The sequence below is a fragment of the Rhea pennata genome, chromosome 13 (genome assembly GCF_028389875.1).
Source record: "Rhea pennata isolate bPtePen1 chromosome 13, bPtePen1.pri, whole genome shotgun sequence".
Lineage (NCBI taxonomy): Eukaryota > Metazoa > Chordata > Aves > Rheiformes > Rheidae > Rhea > Rhea pennata.
This window is the reverse complement of record NC_084675.1, coordinates 17008676-17032332: the sequence shown is the minus strand read 5'-3', so window position 1 is coordinate 17032332 and position 23657 is coordinate 17008676. Positions and strand designations below refer to the sequence as shown.

At 39.3% G+C, this 23657-nt stretch overlaps 1 protein-coding gene across 3 annotated transcripts in view; it reads left to right on the top strand.

The window, feature by feature from the left end:
- The window catches only part of ADAMTS18 (ADAM metallopeptidase with thrombospondin type 1 motif 18), a 79199-nt gene that overhangs the window by 8007 nt on the left and 47535 nt on the right, over positions 1–23657 (top strand). For 2 of the 3 annotated variants that reach the window (XM_062586238.1, XM_062586237.1), the window contains exon 1: positions 21140–21215. In XM_062586238.1, coding sequence (XP_062442222.1) covers positions 21143–21215 — 73 coding nt within the window. In that variant the 5' untranslated portion in view covers positions 21140–21142. Of the gene's footprint in view, positions 1–20928; positions 21216–23657 lie in introns of those variants that run through there. The other variant, XM_062586239.1, reaches the window with a different exon arrangement.

Sequence of the window (23657 nt, the reverse complement as noted above, 5' to 3'; positions counted from 1 at the left end):
TTCCCATTATTCACCTCATAACAGGATAAAGAGAAAGGGAAGCAAAATCTTTCAAGGAAAATGAAGTGACAATGAGAGAAAAAGCTATATTCTTGAAGAGTGTACTAGACAACTATGAGACACCATTTCTGGTCCCAGCTTTGTATTGACTGGTGATGGGAAACGAATTGTATGATTAGGTTATTGATTGTCCTTCTCTATATCTGTCTGATAACGTCTCTGTTTAGCTCTGGATTTAACTCTCCAAGACGAAGGCAGTGTTATCTCGGGCTTTGTGGTCCCCCTGCTTCCTACTGGGTAAGAATAGGAATTATAGAGAATGTTGGAGAAATAATCTGCCCCCACTGGACAGAAGAAGTAATAGAGAATATATTTCTTCCAAATTTATATTCAAAAGTCTGGAGCCCTTGAGCGTATAGACAGCAAATACTGTGTCCCCAGCTTTATGGGACTGTTCCTTGAACACAGTGATCTATAGATGTAGAACAACTTGCCAGACTGCCTGCAGAAGCAAGGTAGTCCTGTAGCTCATAGGCTTCTGCCTGCTCCACTATTGCTCTGCTGGCAGTAAGGGGATGGGAATAGTTCACCAGCGTATTTCGGAGCAAGCTTTTGGGTTGTGCAAGCAACACAGCTTGCACCTTAAAACTTCTACAGTTACAGAATCAGGGAGCCATTCTGTTCTGCTTAGATAGGCAGTTCTTCCCAGCCTTATTTTTAAAGAAACAGTCTTATAACTTGTAAGGGAATTAGTATACATCCTTTATCCTTGAAACATCAGCATTTTTCCTACTGTAGCAAAGTCTTTCCACAAAGCTTAGTTCCCACAGTTCTCATAGTCCATTAGAGGGAAGATTATACTCAAATGCCCTCATAAAGGTCAGCAGAGGATGATCTGTCTGCACAGACCTGACCTCCTCATAACAGGATGCCTTTGATGTAAACGAGTATTTTTATTTTAAGTGCCACTATTTTTGTTTGGACTGTACCATCTCTGCTGATGTGATGCAAGACATTCTCCACTCCACAGCCCTGAATTGCTGAACATCTAAAATATTTCTCTTTCCATAGGCAGATTTTAATAGCGGGTTTTTAGTCACTAATAATTAACCTAAGCAAGGTTTTGTTTCTTTCTTGTTCCTTCCCCTTCTACTTAAGGGAATTCAGTGTTTGAGGAAGGTACTGGGTTTGCAAAACTGGAGTCAAAAGCCTTTTGTTTACCCAAAACACAATGACAGTCTGTGAAACTGTAGTTCAAGTCCAGCTCAAGCAGCCTGCTTATGGAGTTCCACAAATGGCACATAGCGGTAGAGTAAGTGGAAAGCACAGGAGTATCTTGGTTGTGCCCTAGCTCTTCAAAACAGCCCACTTAATTTGAGCAAACAGTGGTATCACAGCTGTTCTCAAAATACTTTTTTTCCAAGCTTACTACCTCCTTAGACTCTCTGCAAAACCGGTGCCCTGATAACAGCTTTGTGATTTGCACGCTTGAATGGAATTGAGAACTTGACTTTGATTCAGCATAAGCTGCCCAGAAGAGGTCATGACCAGTCTGGCAGAAAAGATCGTGATCAGTCTGGATGGTCACTGGGAGGCTGTTTCCAACTTCCTGTACTCCCAGTCCTTTTGGCACTTACAGTTTTCTAGAAAGACAGACGTTCTCTAGAAACATTACAGTTTTCTTTAAGTCACAATTATGTTTGTGTATGAGATATTCAAAATAATAACCTGGAACTTTTTAGGGCAGGGATTGTCTTTCTGATACATGAGATTTGCACCACACTCAAACATACAGAGATTGCAGCTGCATCACTTGGGCTGCTGGCCAGTACTGCAGGCAGTAAGAGAAGGGCTGATTCCTAAAGACTGTTCTCAACCTCTGTGGTTTTGAAATTTGCAGCCCATGGATGGGGGCGAGATAAAAAGTGGGGTCATACTAGAAAAAAGCGTCCTGAGCTGTGACACAAATAATGTATCAGTCAGTCCTCCAAAACAATTTCAGTGCCACTTGCACTTGATTTCACTCACTCCAGGACATGAGCAATGTTGTGGACGTACAGATTTATAGTTCTCTAGGGATCTTCTAGAAAATACCTGTTTTTTTTTGGAAGTTGCAGTATCTAATGATCACTTGACAACAGCCCCACTGAAATCAGCAACCTTCTTCATCGTAAGTGTCCCCTGTAACTTGATTCCTAACCATACGCAGAAACTGTTAGTTATGTGTGGCTCTTTCTTTTCTTTCTCTTTTCTTTTCCTTTTTTAATGCTGTTCTCTCAGTGAACTAGCAGGAGAGGGGTTAAATTGAGTTGTTTTGGCCGTGAGAGAGAGCACTAGAGCTAGTGAGTTATATCAGCTGAAGCTCAGACTTCATTTTCTTTTTCTGAAAAGGCCACTCACTTTGTGTTAGGAGGGCTCTGACTAGCCCTTAAGTGGTATCTGATTTGAACTTTAATGGATAATTACATTACAAACAAGATTTTCCTGTGTCTTTTTGATCATGTCACTGGGAGCGGAGATGTTGGTTCTTTCTTGCCTTTTCTTATCCCATTTTAATCCTAAATCTGTTGCTGCAGGTCTACTATAAATTACAGTATGCTAAAGGAATTTCCCATTGATTTGCTCTGACAGTGATTTGACCAGCTATGTGAATAGCTGATGGAAGCAGAACTTTGGTTCAGACAGTAGAGCACAGGCTAAAGCTTGGAGGTAAACATTTACAGAAACCTGAAGTCGTAATGCCTTGCTGCTCAGCCCAATTTGCAAACACGTATTAATTAAGCTTCAGTACAGGGCTGTGCTATGTGTTGGACAAGAAAGGCATCCTGACTCATAACAGATTGACATCTGTAACATTTGCTTGTTTATCAGAAGTCACTAAGAATGAGGGTGCAGAAATGTCAAATAATCAGGTCATACGCAAGTAAATGAGTCTTGATGGCTGAAGCTCAGTACCGTGGGAACCGCTGTTGGCCAGAGTGATTTCTCCTTTACAACGTTAGTTCATAAACTAAGGGAATCTTCAGACAGTTCGCGCAGTCAGATGAAGATCCTTTTCCTGAAGTTTGTTTGTGCCTGCCCAGCTAGTTCCTGTCACAAATTAGTAAAAGAAAAAACAGTTTGATGACAAAGGTGATAGATCTTGAAGTTATTCCTCCTGGAATAACAAGGCCCAGAATCAACCTGTTCAATAGAAAAGGAAGCTGAGGCAATAAAGTGGTGTTTACTTGCACAGACGGTAGGGTGTTGCCTTTTCACTCCTCAGTGGTATTAGCATTTCTAGCTACCCCACTATGTACACAGCGCACTCATGGCTTTATTCTGTGAGGACTGGATTCTTGCTGTTCACAGTAGGATCACTTGAATGCTTGTGCCTGCCTGCCTAATATATGTTAATTGAGGGACTTTTGTGTCTCAACGTCTTTATTAATATTAATGGAATGAGATTTTTAATGGCCCTATACAAAATATGCTTGACCTGGCTTGAGCCCTTACTTTTGTTTTTATACTCTGCAGCACAGTGTGACTTCCAACTAATTTAAGAAGATAATATTATATTCTGTGGCAGAATACACAAACTAATGAAACATGGATTACTCTTCAGATCTGTTATTTCTTTGCCATGACATATAAGATTTATATAACACCAGAAAATAATTAGATTTTTAAAAATAATGAAATGAAAAACAGATTTGCTGTTTTCTCCATGCAGATAATTGCACTTCAGTGAAAAGAGTGGGCATTTAAAAATAATTCTATCTTCAGCAGGCTTGTTTTCATGCCACATGCGTTTTGTTGTTTTGTTTTGTTTTTTAAGAAGTCATCAAACCCATAAATCTTAAGATTTGGCTAGACTAAAACTCAAGAAATATATTAGGTTAATGTTGTAATTAAGAATATAATCTTTTCATGGTAAAAAGTAGGTATAAATGGTGTAAAACAGTGACAGAAAAGAAAAATTCAGATTTTCTAAAAACTGTGGCTGTCTAGTTGCATTCGCTGTTTACAGTTGGCAGAAACTTGGTAAATGCAGATATACATTAAGGATTAAAGTGCCAGTTTTGGGCCAGGGCCAAGCTGGCTTTTCTGCAGCCCACTGTGGGTGACCACAATAGAGCCAAGCAAAATGCCTCTGTCACTTTTGCACTTCTCTGCTACTACTCTGACAAAGAGAGGATCATTCCTCCTAGTCTGCTCTACGTTACATTGTTTGCAAGGCTGTCTGTGAAATCACCGTATAGACGAGCGGGGTTCTGGCTTCTCTTTATGCTAGAAGCTATGCTGAAGGCTGTACAGGCATTTTTTTGCACTCCCAGCATGCTGCGCTGATGATCAGACTGTTAACCTGCCTCCCATAGCAAAAGTCAAATACCAAGCTCAGAGGGAAAGCGAGGAAAAAAAGCGCAATTTCCAGGCTGAAACAGGAGTGAGCAACCAATGTCCTCTGATTTTCTGCAGCACAGGAACTTCCCCTGCCATTGACAATACTACAGGTGTTTGCTGGTTTATGGGCTTCGTCTAAAGCCTGTTTAGCAAGTAAAAAGATTCATACTGACTTGCTTTGGATCAAGGATGATCAGAACCTCACCCTAGAAGCATGTTCTTTTCTCCCTCACTATATTGTCTTGCTTCTTGAGTCAAGAGGCATGCCATTTCTGCTGGAGAGATTACTACAATTGCTATTTGGTTTAGAACGAGATTGTGCAAATGGAAAATACTGCTGGCTGATCAAGAAAGTGAAGCGTGTTGGTTTCTGCTAACAGACTCCAAAACACATCCTGTAAGTAATCCAAGGTGGTGCTGCATACTCAGATTTCACTGAATCAGAAGTGAGATGCAGGAAAACAGCCTACAGAAGGGCAAAGAAACCCGTTTGCAGACAGACCCTCTCCTGTTCTTGGTCCACTCTGACTAGTAACAGCCAGTAGCGAAGGGAAGCAGGAGGTCAGGTAGCTACCTGGAGAACCAGCTGCTGCTTCTGCTGCTAGACAAATGCACTGAAATGCTTGGTGTCTGGGACCTACAGCTGCCAGATACATTTCAGTGTACTAATGCCAAATACTGCTCTGCTGCCAGAGTATTATGACAATGAAGGGGTAAAATAAGTATACTGGCCACCAAAAAAATGTGAAGTCGGGAGTGAATTTGAAGAGGTCACTTGGCCTAATCCTGATCAAGTCCTGGTGAAGTCAAAATCTTAAGTCTGGCATTTGGAGTAAAAGACGAAAGTGTCTTTGAGGCTTATTTCCCTTGTTAGACAAGGACATAAGCTCTTTACCTACAAGAGAACTGTGTGAGGACATTATCACTTGTCATTGTGGAGATGCATCTACTTGGCAAGACTTAACCACATCCACCTTGTGCTCTTGGTAGGAGGACTGGGGAGTTCAGAGTAGGGGACATGTAGTCTCGTAGAAATAGTGCATCTCCTGTAATTCGTCTCTCTACCAGGCGGTTCTGACAGGTCACTTTAACTGCTTAAGGCACAGAGTCCTGCAATTCTCACTTAGTGAAGCGTGCATGCTTCAAGTACCATGTGTGAACATACGGTCAGTGCCCTGCGCCACTGAACCTCAGACTTTGCATGGTGGCAAAGGCTTGCTTTCTTCATCTGCCTGTGTGGCAGATGAAATACCAACAAAAGGACAATTTGGATCAGAATCAGCAAGTGAGGTTGATAGATTACAGCTGGAGCTGGTGATCAAAAACATACCAGACTTTGGTCTTGACCTTCTATTTACAGGTTTATGGTTTGGGGGATATACTGCCCTAAGAGGTTTGTTTTTGTTGTTATTTTCCAAGCATTTCTTGAAAACAAGCTTTCTGGTGTGCAGAATAGTTGCACAAGACTACATTAGTTGGAAATAGCTTAGGGGCTGAGGGGACAATATTTTTTGTTGTTGTTTTGTCTGCACATGATTCATTTAATCATTTTAAGGATTACAGTCTGGGAAAGTCAGGAACACACCCTAATGTGAGAAGCAAAACAGAAGGAAGAGAATGTTACTCACCTAGAATGAAGGTCTCAGTTCTACAGACCAGCATTTGTGCATAGCAAAAGTCACTCTACCTCCACATCCCTACTTCTCTATTAGATTTACTAAAACAAGATATAGAGTGTTTTTTCATAGACTCATGTTTCTTGCTTGCCATCAGCCTCCCCTCAGTGGTCCCCCTCCTGTGCCCCAGAATACCCCCATGGATATGCTGCATGCCCTTACTGACAGTTTACCTTCTGGACCTGACTTTTTGCATTTAACTTGTCAATAAAAATGAAGAAAAGGAGATTTATACATAAACACATATCTATACCAAAGAATTGAAGTGGTACCAAGTCTTTAATCTTGATTTTACAAAAAATAGTGTAATTTAGTGTTCATCTATGAAATATTAACATATCTCTATTTCCATAAAGTAGCACAAGACCGTGATCCATGGAGTTGTTTTCTTCAGCCATTCGATAGTAACGTTATGCGCCAGCAAAATAGTAGTTATTATTTAAAATAAACACCTTCTTTTTTTCTTCCAGGAAGGGACTTACATTTTAAGATTAGTGATGTGATTTATCTCTCCTAGATTGATTGTTGTAGTAAATGGGCGGATGTGTGGTTAGTGCAAAAAACAACAATGTAGATGGCTTAGTTGTCTTCAGTCATCATCAGTCTTGCATGACTGCTATCATTACAAAGGCTATCAACATATGCTAAAGGAAGAAATCATAAATTATCTTATAATTGATTTACTTTCTGCAAAAAAAATTTCAAATACATTTAGGACTGGTGAAATTTGTGAGAATGTGTTACAACATAAATAATATGAGGTGAAAAAAGAGTGAGTCCATGTCCTATTGCAGTGCTTTTGAGGAGCTCAGTGGAGGAGGTGTAGGAATAGCAGCCCTAGAGGTGATCAGATGTGGAATCTTGGGCTGAAAGTATTTCAACAGGATGGGAAGAGCATTTTAAACTCTCTCTTATCTTACAGTGTTCCTTGAGCATGGTAGCTCTCCACAGTGAGTTGTTTTGATTGATTCATAGCAACTGATGTGCAGTTTAAAATTACAAAGCTTTCAGCTTCCTTGTTCCTGACAGATAAAGAGGGTGGGCATTTCCTGATTATATGGTATACATTCAAAGTATTTCAGTTCCCCATGGTGCTATTTGTGCCTAATTTACTTCCATAGAACATTAACACTGCTGGTTTTATGCTGTGGGAGGAGTGTATAGTGTAACATGCTGTGCAGAGAGGAAATGTTTCCCAAGGAGAGGTCCTTCTGTTTATGTTGCCACCTGGAAAGAAGAAAAGGTGGAGTAAATGACTGATGATCCAGATGGACTGCATGAACAGTCACATCTTTAGTCATGACACATTAAGCTGGGCAAATTCACGCTGAGAAGTGGCAGGATTGCACTTTAACTCCTGGGAGGACTTGTGTGTCCTACATAGGAAAATGTTTAGGCACAAATAGTGCTTGACTAGCCTCATGCCAGTAGCCTTGTGGAAGGCAGTGCAGATGGAGTGCCCTTTGGCCAGACACAGGCTGAGTGACCACCAAGCAGCCAGATCACATTGGGCAAATTCAAGGTTAAGCTCTAATGTGAGAGGCAGGGATTGGAACAGGCTTTAGCAGAGGAGTTTGAGAATGATAAATATGGTTGTGCAACTTCTGAGATGTTAAGGGTGTGGGGGGAAACACATTTTTCACCCCTGATTTTTTCTTTTTGAATTCCTGCCTATGAATTTATCTAAATTATGTCATGCTTTGGGGGGATTGGAGATCTTTGATGGTCTGAGCTTTGACTCTCACAGCACTTTGCAGCATGCAAAGGGTATCCTGATTTCTATGTAAGAGTTCAAGATCCATTGGCTGCTAGGCTATGCCACGTGCCTCTCGGACTGTGCCTCAGGTCCGCAAAGAGCAGCTGCTGGCTGCAGCATGGCCTAGGAGGTGTGTGTGGGGGGGTGCAGTGGAGGGAGTGCACCCCAGTCACAGTAGAGAGCATGGTCATGCCCTGGAACTAGGAGGTGCCTACGAGATGTGTCTGCAGCTCTCACATGCTTCCCTGGAGTCCCTGAGCCACTGTGACCCTGGCAGCACATTCTTCTTCTTGGAGCTTTTTCCTTAACCTATGCTTAACCTGACCTTTGCTTAACCTACTCTTCAGTAGATTCATTGCAGAAAGAATGTCAGGTCGCTTAGGAAATTTGGCCTCCTAAATCTTCTGCTGAAACTTCTTTTTTAATGATGTTTTACCATCCCTTTATGACTTGGCAGCTAAGCGGCCTTCAGATTCCATGTAATTGTACCTCCCTAGACTGTACTGTATTTTCCTTTCAGTAAGAAGGCCTATAGGGTTCAGCATTAGCATCTGAACTAATATGACGGCAATAGATTTCTAAATTTATTGGACCAATATCATACAGGGACTGTCGTCTTTGAAGAAGATATTGCTTCCAAGCACTCACTGCATTGCTTCTCAGAGACCGTCACAGAATTACATGTGTTATTGGTAGTCCACAGACCATGCTTCGGGAACCTAGTGTGGTAGGTAGTACATTGAAAACACTCTACTGTGGAAATGCTTTCCTTAAGAAATGCTATTCACACGCTTCAAACTAACAGCAAATGTTTGCTTGCTGCCATAGGAATCCAAGGTCTCCCTTCTTGGATTAGTTTGTGAGTCTCTAGAAATGGAAACTTTTCTGTCTGTCTTTTCCTCAGCTTCCTTTTTGTCCTCTGTTTTCACTCTAATTCTTGGAGAAGTATAATAGAACTGATTTCTTCAATGAAACAAAACATGTAAATGCTCCTGTGCCAGTCTTCGTGCTTTTCTTAAGATTCACCCCAGCTATAGAGTCACATAATTCACTGGTTTATGCTAAAATGTGCTTGTGGTAAAATCATGACCATTTTACTTCTGTAGGCCTAGTCAGCAAGTACAAGTTGCACCCAGATTTGAACACTTGGAGACTTTGTTATGTTAAGAATCCAAATACTGGTTTAGACTTGTATCTTGTACTTTGAACTTATCTGCTGACATCCGGTCTACTGATATAAATTGGTGTAGATGCATTGATTTTAGTGAATTTACCTCACATTGTACTGAAAATACAGACCAACATTAAGCTAGTGTTACCATTTCAGTTTTACAAAGACAGTTTTGGCATGAACTTGTATGTTATACCAAGCCAGGACATATTTGGGGCAGTTTTGCATGTGATAAAATGTTTTTCTACTACAAAGATTTCTGTAGTTAGAAAAGATACTGGAAATTATTTCTCATCAAGCTTTCATTTATAATTGTTTTTAAAACTTTTCTAAACTGGGACAAGCTCATCCAGTTTTCCTATTTTTAATTTCAGTGCAGTTACATCAACAAAACAGTTAGATGCTCCCCTTTGTGCATCATTCCTTTAAAATTCCCTTAAAATGTGGGCCAATTTGTAGGAGAGAGGAGTGTGAATGAGTGCCCACTCAAGCTAGGACAGGAATCAATGCGGGATATCTACACTCTGCTGGCTTACTGCACTTGGCTACAAATAGGACAACAAAGAATCTTCTCAGGACCAATGGTACACTGGTCTGATGTAGTATTGTGAATGGAGATTTTATGGGTATAAATTGTGCCAAAAAATGAGACTTTTTCATGATATAGAATCAAGATGAGTGTTACTTCATTTAGTGTGCCAAATAACTCACTGCTTATTGCAATGCCCATTCTAAATTAAGATCTGGATGATAAGGATGGTTTACTGTTTATCTAAGTATTACATATAGCTGTCCTTATATAGGTTTTGCAATGTTGTGAAAATTTGAGAAAATGGTGAGATCTTATTTTAAATTGGTGGACCTTAGAATGTTGCTTCTGTGCCTTTCAGGTTTAAGGTATGAATTGTGTCCAAAGTTTTACTGATTTGCCATTTCCTAGAAAAAAGAATATGATTCAGCCACACCTAGACTGTTAGTCTTTTTCAAAGATGTGATTATAGGAATTTTTTTTTATTTTCTGCTCCACCTTTGACAGTGATGCTAGGCAATGAGGCTATTTCGTACATAGGCATACATAAAGTGTTATAACAAGGGAATTCCTGTTAATGAGCAAACCTGTCAATTTTCTCAAACTCTGTTGAATGTGACAGTGCATTTCTGGGAGATGTATTATGTAGCAGCGTTGTGCCATGAGACCCCACTCTCAGGAACAAGCCCATCCAGGGATGGGACAGGGGACAGACCCCAGGGGAGAGCTGTGTTTGGTAAATGCGTCTTCGAACAGGGCACATTTCCACGTGGACTCTCCTGGGTGACCCTCCAGGTGGCAGTGACCATGTCCACGTGGTGCAGCTGGTTGGTGGGTCACAGCTCGAGCTACACAGTGGCATTCCCAAGCTTGGGCCTGCGGGAGAAAGGCCATGTGCTTACAGTGAGCGAGATACAGGCATTTAAACAGAACAACCACACTGGGGTTAAATATGACACTTCACAAGTTGCTCTCGAGCATCTGCAGGGTAGACTACACCCATAGTCCCTGAAAACTTCACTGTTTGTTTTTTTAAAATCTTTTCTTGTGTCAAGGAAGTAAATGCAAATACTCTGTCTTAAAAATTGAGAAATGAGGCACAGGGATGCTAAGTGACGGAAGCATTGGGAGGCTCCAGGTTCTAGCCTCACATTCTAGCTATTAGGCCATTTTTACTGCCAGTGCTTTTTGTTTTCTGCTCCCTTGATGGCCTTTCTTCCAGTCCTCTTCTCCTTCCCACATAGATATTTCAACACATATATATGTCTGTCTGTGTGTGTGTAATATCTGCAAAGCTGATACTTTGCTCCCTGCAGAGTTCCTTGTGACCACTCTCTCATGTAACTAATCCATAGCAAAGAGTACTCCAACAAGGAAAATTAAAAGGTTGGGAACCACTGATTTAACTTCTTAGTAAGCAGTACAGCTCGCAATCAGATGTAACCTGAGCCCCTTGCTATTGGAGCTGCTTGAATTATTCATAGCAAAATAAAATTGTTATGGGAATTGAGCTGGATGTATTTTGTTTGAATGCAAATTATCCCAGGTCAGACAGTCTCAGATCTTCTGTCCCCTTAAATTCATTTTCATCATCTCTGCCAGCCCAAAGCTTTTATCTGGATCTTGGTCAGGGACAAGTATGTATGGGTAGTGAACTCTCATCATCTAGAGCAGTCCCTTTGGGACTTGGATATTTCATGTAGAGTAAGTCACTCTGAAGCTGAGACTTTTGCTGTTCCCTCTGAGGGAAGAATTTGCTGTCAGCTAGCACAGTTGGAGTGTTCAAGCTTATTTAGAAAGTGCCTCTGTCTGTTGGCTGTGACTTATACATGGTATATTGTAAGAGTGAGTGAGTCTTTCATGCTTGTCAGCCACCCTGAGGCTCATGATACGTGTGGTTCTCCTGAAAGATGCCAAAGTTCCATCACCATAGGAAAAGCTGAGTTTTCACACACACACACACACACACACAAAATAATTCTAGTACACATGATCATGAACGGCTAAAAAAGAATCTTAAAATCTCAATCCACAGTGGTTGAAGAAATCAGAAAGCAAGCAAGACACCAGACCCTTTCAGCATTATTTTTAAAAAAATCTAATGATTTATAGTCTCATTTCCTGCAAGGCCTGATTCATGACTTCTAATGTTTGGAGTTACATGTCTGATGGGGAAGAGTGTTCCTAGTCAGAAACACTCAAAGCAAGCCTCTGATAATGCTAAATACTCATGGAAAAGAATTTCCAAGTACTGATTTTAGTTAACTGTCATCAGTTCTCTTTATTAAGGAGTTTGTTCTCTGTTTCATTATTTTTAAATAATCTTATTGGTTCTGCCTTTAGCACAATTACAGAAGAGATGATTCATTAAGAAAGCCTGTAGTTTCCCCAGAATATTAGTACATTTGAATCTCACCCACACAGAATCGATCAGCCATACACAGAGGAGGAGCAGAATCCTGAGAGTCCATTTTCACTGCACCAACTCCTTAGAGCAGCACAGGTAATTCATAGAAAACCATCCTCAGGGTGAAATTTTGCCCTGTCCAAAGGTCTACTAAAGATCTAGACGTCTGGAAGTCAAGTTTTAGAGATTTAAGAGTGCTTTTATAAAAGTGCTTTTATCTTATGCTGCTCCACTGAATGGGAAGGGGGGGGAGGGTTGCATTTTCTATGCCTTAAAGTTGCTCTGAGGTAGAGCTCCTATCATGCTTATAAGGGCTCTCTTATGACCTGATCCAGCAATGTACTCGGTTAAGTGGAATGCAGGACTAGGGCGTGAAACTACCTTCTAAAGTCAGTTATTCTGTTATTCTTGATGCACCATAAGTAACTAATCAACTGTAAGACAGCACAGGACAAATAGTAGGCTGTCTCTTTTTAGGAAAAGTGAAGCATAAATGCATTCATAAAATAATCCTCCTGTTTCCTGTTTGCTTTCAGAGCTGTCATAACTAATAAAATATCTAGATTTTATCTTACAGTTTCAGAGATTTGCTTAAATAGGCTATGCCCAACTGCTTATATAAGTACCAAGTCTGAATTTGATCTGTTGGTTTTAGCTAATTGCTTTCTGGAACCATCAGAACAAGCAGAGAGCCCAACAGTTGGTGCATTTGCTTGTGTCCTGATTGCTACTCTGGGCCCATGCTGATGGAATCATCAGTGAAGGGATCTAGAATGTCACTTAATTTAAATGTGATTAGTGCATAATTCATGTCATGCTACTGCAGTTTACGTTATTATTTTTCCTGTTCATTTATGATGTATACTGTTGGGGTTTTTTTTAAGCATGAGAAATGAGGAATTAGATACTGAGGATCTAAAATGAGGATTTTAGCTACTCGGATACCAAGGATTTAATTTCTGGTAAAGCAACTGAATTTCTCATTACCCTTCTATACTACAATTTAATATATTTAAATACCAATGTGACTGGTTCAATTACCTTAAGGGGAGGAACAAATAAGAGTATTTCCTTATTTGCCACATGTTGACAGAGGATTGCATAAAGATGTTTTAAACAAGTTCAGTCAACTGCAAAAATACAAAGGCACTATTCAGAGATAACTTCATCTTTGTTCATATAGGAATAATTAAAGACAAGCAATTTTGTTACCTTGTTTTAATAATTGCTGGTTGTTCTGCATAGCACCCTTTCTGAGAAAAGGAACAGAGTAGCCTTTCATGACCAACTCAGAGTGGCAATTTGAAGGTCTTACTGTCTGAGGACCCGATTGAAGGAGAGTAAATTACGATATTGTTAAATATTCAACACTTTACATTTGCAAGAAATCTATATTGTGTTAGAAAACAGAATAAAGTGAGTTATTTTTGTGAGTCATTTGAAATCTAAAGAAAAAGGTGGTCTGCTGTACAACTCTCAAGTCAAAATAGGCAACTGGTGATTCTTATGTTTCTTTCATGACTGAAATATTTTAGTCTGTATAAAAGCCATTAACTTAACCTAAACATTTGGTGTGGTACAGAGCCAGATATTCCAATCTGGTGAAAATCAGTAAAGGTCTGCTGAGGTTATTCTCGTCATACCAGGACCCTGTCCAATGAAGTACTGTGTTTGTGCTTCCCTGACTCTGGGATAGTCATCAGCTAGTGTTGCCCATGCACAAACTTGATACTTTTCCTGGAGGATGAGTGAATTTGTTTGACCAACATAAAAACAAGGGAAAAGTTTAGTAACTTAAATTCTCTTTTGTTTAGTGTGTTCACATGCCTTTTTGCTGCCTGGTTTGGGATAGGATCAAAAATGAAAATGCTCTGAGTTTTACTCCTGGGATCTCTGACTTCAATAATATATGTGTATTATTGGAAACCTCATGAGAATCAATTCTCAGTAGTTTCCCAGAACATTTTCTTTCCCAGATTGGTTTAAATGCACTCTGAAAAAGAAATGATACTCAGTTCAATGGGAGCTGCTGGGTGCTTAGAACTCTTTAAAAGTAGATTATTTATTTAACCTATGTATGGATTTAGGGGCCAGATTTTATACTTCTTATTGGAGAATCCTGGGCCACGCTCCTGCTGCTGTGTCTCACAATATTCCTTAAGTTTACCTAGTACCCCAATAACGTGGGTACATCTGTGCAAAGTGCCCTTTTGCAGGGGACACAAACGATGTATGGAGGCAAAACATGCCTCAGCCCTGTTAGCTGCTGCTGTCCCCATTGCAGCTACTACCCAGAAGAGGGGCTGTAGGTCGCAGCAGAGAGGGAATGAGCCTGTTTAATTACTGTGATTTACTGCCGTCGGTTTGGCTGTTTGCTCATGCTGCGTCCCAGGCGTAAAGGTATCTTTCACCTCAGCAGCACTGTGCAGTTGAGCTCCTACTTTGGGCTTTGTCAGATATGTTGCTTGTCATTTGTTTTCTACCTGATTTCATATCTTAATCTGCTCATTTTGATTATATTTTCCAGAGCATTGACATGTTGACCCTAACCTGAGAGGTGCTCAATAACTTATCTCTCAAAAAGTCAGTTAGTGATATCAGGTATCTACAATTCTATCCTGCTGGCTGTTATTTGAAATGGTTTTGCTTATGACTGTGGTAAGGTTATAGTCTTGCATATTTTTCACACTACCAACTTAACTCATCCCAAGTCTGCTTCATTACACATTCTCTAAAAAAACAGTAATTTATGTGGACTGTTCACATGTGGGGTTGTTTTGAACACCCTTGTCCTAGGATTGGGTGATAGAATATCCCTGCTTTAGAGGAAGGAGGAATCCAAAGATGAATGCTGGCAGACTGACTAAGACTTTATTCTTCCTGGGCTTCCTTGGCTTATGTGAGGCAGCTGTATCTTTACTGCCTTTTCAGGGCTTGACCTGTTCTCACCAGCTGCCACTTTTTCCTTTGTTTTGAATGAATTTTGTGTCGGGCTGCAGGTATATGCATAGTGGACTGCCATCTCCGCATAGGTTTCTCGGAGTGTGCCATTGGCAGACAGATCTGAAATCACTCTGCCTGATCTCCTAGCTGCCGGCCATCAACTAGCTCTGCTACAAAAAACCATATAGACACATTAGCATGATGCTGTGCTTGAGCTATTAAGCTCAGTCTCTCAGCAGCTGCTTTGCTTCTGGTTTGGGCTGGCTTGTCTCCAGCTGCCTTGGAGCACGAGTAGAGCGGACAGAGGGCTGACTGCAAACGTGTGGATCATCTCTATGCCTAGCGAAGTGACTACCACTATTTAGGCTATAAAACCTGAGGCAAGGGGCTCGTCTGCCATCGTTCTGTGGTGGAGTCCGAGCGGAGGTGCAAGGGTTGTGTGAGACAGCTCCCTTCTTGTAGCATGCAGTGCGGCGTGTTGGTATGTGAAAATTGACATCTACCCAATTCTAGAGGCCAATCTGGGCCCAAAGGCTGTTGAGGTAGCGCTAAGTTGCGTGAATACCTTATCGTTTGCTGGAACTCCCGTCATATCCTCATTCAACTTCTAATATACTTGTTATTCGAGAAGGGAAAATGTTCTCACAGACAAAACCTGCAGGCAGGACCCTGAATGTAGGGGAGTCCCTCCTCCAACGAGGGAACTCTCTGCTGGCGGAGGTAGGTCCTTTGTGCTTCCTTTGTGGTGCCAAAGGGCCAGAGACTTAGCAGAACATCAAGGCAGGAAACGAGTTCAGCTTTCATTAAAATGACCTGCAGCTAAGATCATTTCATGAGTTTTCAATGCAGAGTAAGTGAGAAAAGACTAACGTGCTGTGATAGGAGATGGCCCCAGTAATATCATGATGGGATTTCTAGATACCTGGATATCTCCTGGCTGTGGACCTCTGATGATTTCAGATAATTAGCAACTATAGTTCTTAGCTCATCTTTTCTGATTCCTTCCATTTCAAAGAAATTCTTCATTTATTTTTTATGTGTTTTAAGTAGAACTAAAAGCTGTACTTTGTGATACGTGCTATAATGCTCGTTAAGATGCGTTTGAATTAATGATTTGTGGTTTTTAGGAGCAAGACAGTTGGGAAATAATGCAACAGAGGTCTTGGATCAATGTCCGCTGGTGTCTGTGTAAAGCTGTATGCCAATTTCAGTTGGCCTTTTGTCAAATCCTTTAAAACTTTGTGTGAATATTTGGAACCATTTTAATGGGTGTGAAACTATATTTAACTCTTCCTTTTGAGAAATGTTTCATCATGAGTGCATGCACAACCATCTGGTCATGTAGACTTCATGAATTCTTTGGCCACTGTTGTAACTGCTATCAGTTAAAACAGTGAGTTTTAACACTCTTAGTTTCATATATATATATTCATACTATAACATTGAATAAAGCATTCTGGAAATAAGCAGTGTTGCTTAGATAATATGTGCAAATATTTTGCAGCACTCTGTTTAGTCTAGATACTCCTGTCATCATACAAAATGTAATTTAATTTTGCATCAGTCAGTACTTAGCACATTTATTTAGCAGAGATATTGCAGTTCATTTATTCATGTTTTAGTTTTCAGTTTCATTATGTTTCTTAGCTTTTTTTTTTTTTTTTTTTTTTTTTTTTTTTTTTGCATCTGGTTTATGAAACTCCAGTAACTTTAAGATGCATATGGCCAAGCTGTTGCCTTTAATTTAATTAACACATAATGAAAATTCCTTGTATGCAAACAGAGAATCCACAGCCATGAGTCTGTTCTAGTTTTGAGCAAGGGTTTCTCTGCTTTCTCAGAACTTAGACTTCTTAAAATACATGCAAGAAAAAATTCTGAAAAGCCTCCTCAGTATGATGGGTCACTCAGAGTCATTGCGGTATATCTTGCAGAGCCTGTTTCTTGGAGATGCTGAAAACCTCAGAGTGAATTAGGCTTACAAGTCCGTAAGATCCCATGGACCTCACTCAGAGTCTAAGAGCACAAGGGAAGGCTGATGGAAGGACCTCTGTGCTGGTTCAGTAAGATACAAGTGAGACCTCCCTGAACAGATGGTATTTTAGAGCAGGACTCCCAAACTATTCATTGTGGATCTGAAATCAGTGGAATATTTACTTTGTATAGCTAGATAAACTTTCAGTGATTTAAAAATTCCCATTATTCTTCAGCTCCTAATCTCAGTTAAACAAATCCTGAAGCAGATTTTGTTTTATCATCTCCCTTGTCCAAATTTATTTTTGAGATTCTTCCTCCTTTTGGAAAATACCAAGAAAAAAGAACAAGTGCCTTGCTTTGGTGATAGCATCCTGATATTGAAGAATTTTACAAAGGCGTATTCCAGTCTGAAAATTCCTTTAGCCCAGAGCTAAGCAAACATTTCATAACAAATAAAGGATGGAAGGAATGTTGCCTTCTCATCTCTTCCTGACTTGTCTGCAAACAAACTGCAAGTTCCTCTAATTTATTGATTACAGTATTATTTGCTAGCCACACAGATCAACCTGTGTCTTCCAGTTTACTTTCCAATATTGCAGAATATTCCTTACAGAGGGATAGCTGTGAGGGAAGAATAAAAGAACAGCAAATTCCAACTGAGGAATCTCTTGGGTTTTCCTTCCCACCAAGTTCACACAATTGCTGCTATTGTTAGCAATAGCCACAGTGGGAGAGAGAGAGTAGTTAGGAGTCCCTGGCCTTTTGCATGCTGTGTTGTCTAGACATAGTAAAAATGTTAGATTTTGTCATAACTGCTTCCTGTCGCAGTATTATAATCACAGAACATCTGAAGAAAAATTGGAGTGTGGACATATCTGACCCCCTCCTTTTAGGGTTCCAAACCCACCAAAGTTAGTGGAAAGATATCATCAAGTTCTGATGCAAGGAGAATCACATGTACACTTGAAGTTACTGGCAGTAGAAAGGACTATTGCAAAAAAAATTGCATGACAATTTTGACAGTATTTATTCATCTACAGAATTATTTGAGCTGGAGAAATGTATTGCATCTAACTCATGACTGTGGTGATGTTTCTGCAGAAAACCTTCTGAATGACACTTTTTCTAACACTGCCTAGCAGTAGAGACTAGCCAAACTCTGGCCTTCATCAGGAAGCAGGAATTCTTTGGCGGTGTACGGTTAGAACAGCTGATTCTGTGCTGCTATCCTGCATTTATGCCTTGGTCTTTCTCAACTGGCATATGCTCCAGTTGACCTAATGATGGCCATAGGCCACTTTAGCTAAGACTAAAATTCAAGAACCTGCAAGAAAAGGATTGGCAGTTATTGTCCAATTGCCAGTTTCCACCAACCCAGAAGACTGCATTTCTGTCGGAAGCCAGGTCAGCATTCTCAGCATTCTCAGATTATTTGAAACCATCTTGAAACCATCCAGTAACTGGAAGAAGTTCAAAATGGTCTGTGACTGAATGAGTGTTCAGACTGCTCTGTGACACTTCACCATTTCTTCTTGATAACATTATAAAACTGAATGTTATCAAAAAAGAAGACATCTTTCGTTCATGCAACATTTTTCAATTTGCAGGACTTGTCTGATGTAAAACGCAAAGGAAAGAGGTCTCATTGGAAGATTCAGGGTCTTTTCCGCTGGAAAAATGTGAATATATTTTTTAGTCAGTTACAGCATATGAAAACTGTGCAGAAAAACATATTCAGCACAGGGTCCAGAATTCAGTTCACCTTTTTATTTCCGGAATTCTCCATCCACCCTTATAATGTTAAATATAGAAATTACATTTGAGGCTGAAGCTTGGGGTGCGTCAGGGACAGTTTCTTACAGGAAAATGTAGAAAATCCTTTGTTCCATATGGTTTGAATCACTTACAAAATGAATCCTACAGGAATAATTTCAGATGTGGAAACCTTTAAAATAGGGAAATAAAAAACAGATTTACTCCATTTCTGTTTTCAAAAAAAAAAAAAAAATGTGCCCAGTTATCAGCAGTGCTCTCTCTAACTCTAGCAGATAAAAATTGCCTCTTTGTTAGAATCACTTTTAAATTATGTGATGACACACATCGTCAGGATTAAAATACTAGTTGTCTTCCCTACAGGAAACTACTTTGCCATGACCAAATGTGATCTGACATTTGAAATATGCCAACTTATTGCAGTGAGCAGGCAAGCTGAATTCTTGTCAGTGATGAAAAGCCTGTTTTATTCTCTAGTCGACAAAGACAATTTTATCCTTCATTTAGAATGTTAAGTAGATATAAGATGAGATACATAATTACAAATTTATGTTGAAGAAAAGAGAGTGGGCAAGTTATTTATCAGAGGATAGTCTACAATTGTTTTCTTATTATCATTTGGGAGACAATTAGACCCTCCCAAGTCATAATATAGAACCACTTTTATTGACAAAATTAAGATCATGCTGTGATCTTGTGAGCAGTTGCAGTACGTTCCCAGTAGAGATGCTGATATTGTACTGTGAAGATGCTATTGATCTTGTTCTGACCATCTGGAAAAATACAGAAGTGAATTTCATTTAAAAAAGGCATGGTGTCTGATTGCAGTGTTGAGAACCTGTATATCTCTGGTAAATCCTTTTAACAGGGATGAATTTAAATTCAATTTTAGCATTAACTAAGTAAACAGTTAAAGCTGTGAGGATTTCACATGTAACTTCCTATTTTCACGTGCTTTACATTTTCTGTTGAATATTCCTCATGGGAAACCAGTGCAGAAAATTCCACAAATCCTTAAGAAATACCGTGCTGGTCTTAGGTATTGAAATTGCTCTTTTTTCTGATATCATTGGCATTCTGGACCTAGGAGCTCAGGCAAAAGCAAAGCATCAATTTCAGAAGGGGTTATGTGATACATGTCTAAAGTATCTGCGTTTTCAAAGAATGTTTTTTAAGGAAAGAGGTAGAATCATGATCTGGGAGGACTTAGATGTCAGGCAAGATGGTTTGCAGTTGACATTTGTTTGTCTGCACATACTTTTCTGAAGCAAAAGAGATATGTAGCTCTCGTGGGATACTTATTTTGTTGGAAAGGTGTTGGCACATGGTAGAGCTGATCCAAAACAAAAATCTGTATCTAGTATTACATATATAATGTAATAGAGTTACAACTGATGAAACAACTTCTTGTTTTTTGACTTGGTAAAAAAGAATGTTTATCACAACATGTTTCACAAAAACAAGAAATGAACTAAAATCATAAGTGATTAATGAGCTGCATGGAAATACTTCCTCAGTGCCACCCACATTTCTCTGGCTCTGGTCCTGGAAACACTTCATCACATGTGCAGTTTTATGCATAGATACTATGTGAAAAATACTATAGTTTTCCCATGCTTACTTCTGTCTTTTAGGGATACAAGAAGGAGAACAAAAAGATGCTTGCTTTCACTGATGAGTTTTATCTTGTATGAAGCAATAAAATTTAAACTTTATCACGATAAATTGCTAGGAATTGTTTACTGAATAATGGTACTAAAATGTTTAGAAGCTTTATCTTTGCACTGATGCACCAGAGTGTGCTTAGGTTTCTACTTAGAGGAACCTTAAGTCTGGATTTCCTGGCTGGTAATACTTGATTTTGAAAAGATTGAATCTTAATTCAAATATTTCTGCTTTACTCATCTATACACTTACTAGAAATATCATTTTCAAAAGCATTTTCTCTTTGTCTGAGACCATATAGCCTGTATGTATACATATGTACACACACAAATACATACTATGAAGTACAGATTAATACTGCATCTTGAATTAGTCCTGGCACCATATGAAAGTGTTATGCTGGCAACCTGACAGACTGAAGCATTCTTGTTCTGTGTGTTAGCAAACATGAAACCTGGTCACCTCCAAAGCGAAGCAAAGCATATTTTAATTGAAAATAGTTAGCCTGTATCTTGAATAAAACTAATTTTAACTGACAGAGAGAATATTTCAATCTCTTTAGAGCCTTTGGAGGGAGATCACTTTAAGAGCTATCATGTTCCAACTGTAAAACTTGACAGCCTTTCCTCTAATTTGTTTGCTTTTCAGTCAGGTTTAATAAGGACACAGAAGATCGAATTCCTTATATCTCCATTACCTCAGCAGCTAGCAAAGGAGCACAACTACACATCACCTCCTGGACACCATCCACACGTATTATATAAACGAACAGCAGAAGAGAAGGTGCATCAGTACACAGTAGAGTCCAATCCCAAATACTTTTCCCTTCGTCATCACAGAATTCACACTTCCCACAAGTCTCATGCTCAAGCGAATGGTTACCACCATGGAATGTTTCAAAAGCAGCATTTTTGTGGACGTCGCAAGAAATGTATGTAAGGAAACTTTCTCTCCTTGTTTGAGATAGTGGCTCTTAGAGACTGTATGGTGATTCCTAGGTGTGGTTTGTAGTCACCTTTGTTTTGGAGATGTCATAATTTCGAATAATATGGCTATAAAAGAAAATAGATATGGGAACATAATTACTCTTTTAAATTTAAGCCATCATCCTTGTTATAAAGCCATCAGAATCACTGATTACTTTTCTTATTCTCCACCTAAATTAAAGATCCCTTACCTGACTTCTTGAAATTACCTTAGGTTTCAGTAAGCCATTCTGTTCCAGACTGCCACTTTTGCACAGTTACTGATTCCAGGTCCCTGAACTGTTCTCTTCTAGTCTGGGATATGTAATTAATTCAGCTTGAGGATGGAGGAAAAGCCTTTTGAATCATTAAGTTCTGACAGGATGGAGGATATGTCTTTCAGAACTCACCATTTGATAATGAAATTCTTAGCAACTGAGATCTTCAAAAAGAACCTCCCACATAAATTGTTTAAATAAAATTTTGTAGCCACCTCTTAAAAAACATATTGGAATATATTATCCTGCCAAGGTCTGTTCTGAGGCCTTCATTAGACCCTCAAATTGCATAATATTTTAGAGCCCCCTTGGAGCCTACAACTGTACTTAAAACATTCTGCTGACTCCATTTGAAAGCTGATCTGCTTCTGAGTTGAGTTTCTTAATGAGAGTCTCCAGGACTGCACACAGAATTGAAAACACTGTCTCAGGCTAGTTATATTCTTCCAACCTCCTACCTGAGTTCTGAGAAAATGAGCAGGTTCCTTTCCAAAAGGAATGTAAGGAAGAAAGAGGAAAACAAATAGCAGGGAAAGGAAGGAAGAAGTAGTGGAAAAGGTGGCTGAGACCAACGCCTTTCTGAAGCTATGAGTTCTCAGCTGCAGTTTTAACTGAATTTTTGTTAAATGAAGAACACACAGTTAGCATCCAGAAGTGAAGAGTTTAGTATGTGATTTACCCTTCATCACTTAGGAACTTGGTGTCAGAAGCACAGTTAGATCCAGTTAAATAAGGTAGCATTTAATTACCTTAACCATAAAACTCATTCTTTCCACATCCTGCAGTCTTCCACTTCAAATAGGATGTACCTGTGACCTTCTGAAAGAAATGAAAGAGGAATTCTAAAAAATAATAGCCTAATTCTCTACCTAGCCTTCATTACTCTGTAGAGCAAGTATAACTCACCTTCATTAAATAAATGTGGTCTAACAAATAAAATCATATGATCATTTAATTGAATAGGTCAAACAAAGGATATAGAAGGAAAGATACCACTGCGGTGAAGGCAGATTATTTGAAGCATAAGGGGAAGCAGACACTTTTTTTTCTTCTCCTTCTCCCCCCTTTTTTTGGTAGTTTTTACTTTTTTCTCTGGTCTTGTTCTGAGATCAGAAGTCATATCAGTTTGAAATCTTGAGGAAGATTAATCTGGACATCTGGAATAGAAAATTTCAACCTGAATGAACAGAGGCATAAGAACTGAGAATGCAGTGTCATGGAAGGCAATCCTCTGTTATTAGCGCTGCCTATATTCAAGGTTTATTCATCCTAAGCCAGCAAAGAATCCAAGCTTGCTGATCAGTAAGACTGCAGAGCACGTTGTCACTTTTAATGGCATAAAAGCAGCTTGTCCCATTCACCATCTTCTAAAATTTCATATACTGGCAGTTTGTAAGCACTAGAGAAGCCAGTTAATCATCTTTCAAACTTTTCCTCACAATCTAAATGTCTTTAGATCATGCAGACTGAATGGACTGTAGTCAGTAGATCATACTTAAAAGATACTGCTGCTGCTCATGTTTTATTAATAGCCAAAGAGTTAATTTGAGAGTAAAACTATGCTGCTTGTGGATCAGTCTACAGGACGTGTGAACATGACTTTCTATGACTTAAGTGCCTTCAAGTTGTTTTGCCTTCCAAATAGTACATGGAAAGTGATGTGTACTGAATTGTACACTTCATTCTTGGGTGAGGCATGTCGACATGATTTCAGCAGAGAAGAGGAGCTCTTTGAGCTTATAAAGGAAAATTGTTTATAATGAATTTTGCATTTTAAAATCTTACTAATACAGAGACTTGTAGTGTTAATTTTAGTTCAGAGTTCTTGAAAGTAGATGCTGTTGTCCATTCTACAGTATTCTCGATTTCCCAGTTTGGCCTGAAAAGAGACAGCTACAGTTTCAGCCCTGCCATTGGAATATCTTTCTGATGAGGCATAGGCAGGACTTTTTAATTACCTAAGACTTCCTCATTTGTGTCATATTACATCCCTATGACCAAAAAAAAAAAAAAAAAAATCCTACTGTTATCTTAACAATATTTGAAGTGACCTTTGATTTAATTCTTGATGCCAAAGAAGCACAGGTATATCCAAAAGAAGCTATGAGCAGCAAGAAAACTATAGGTTTAGCTT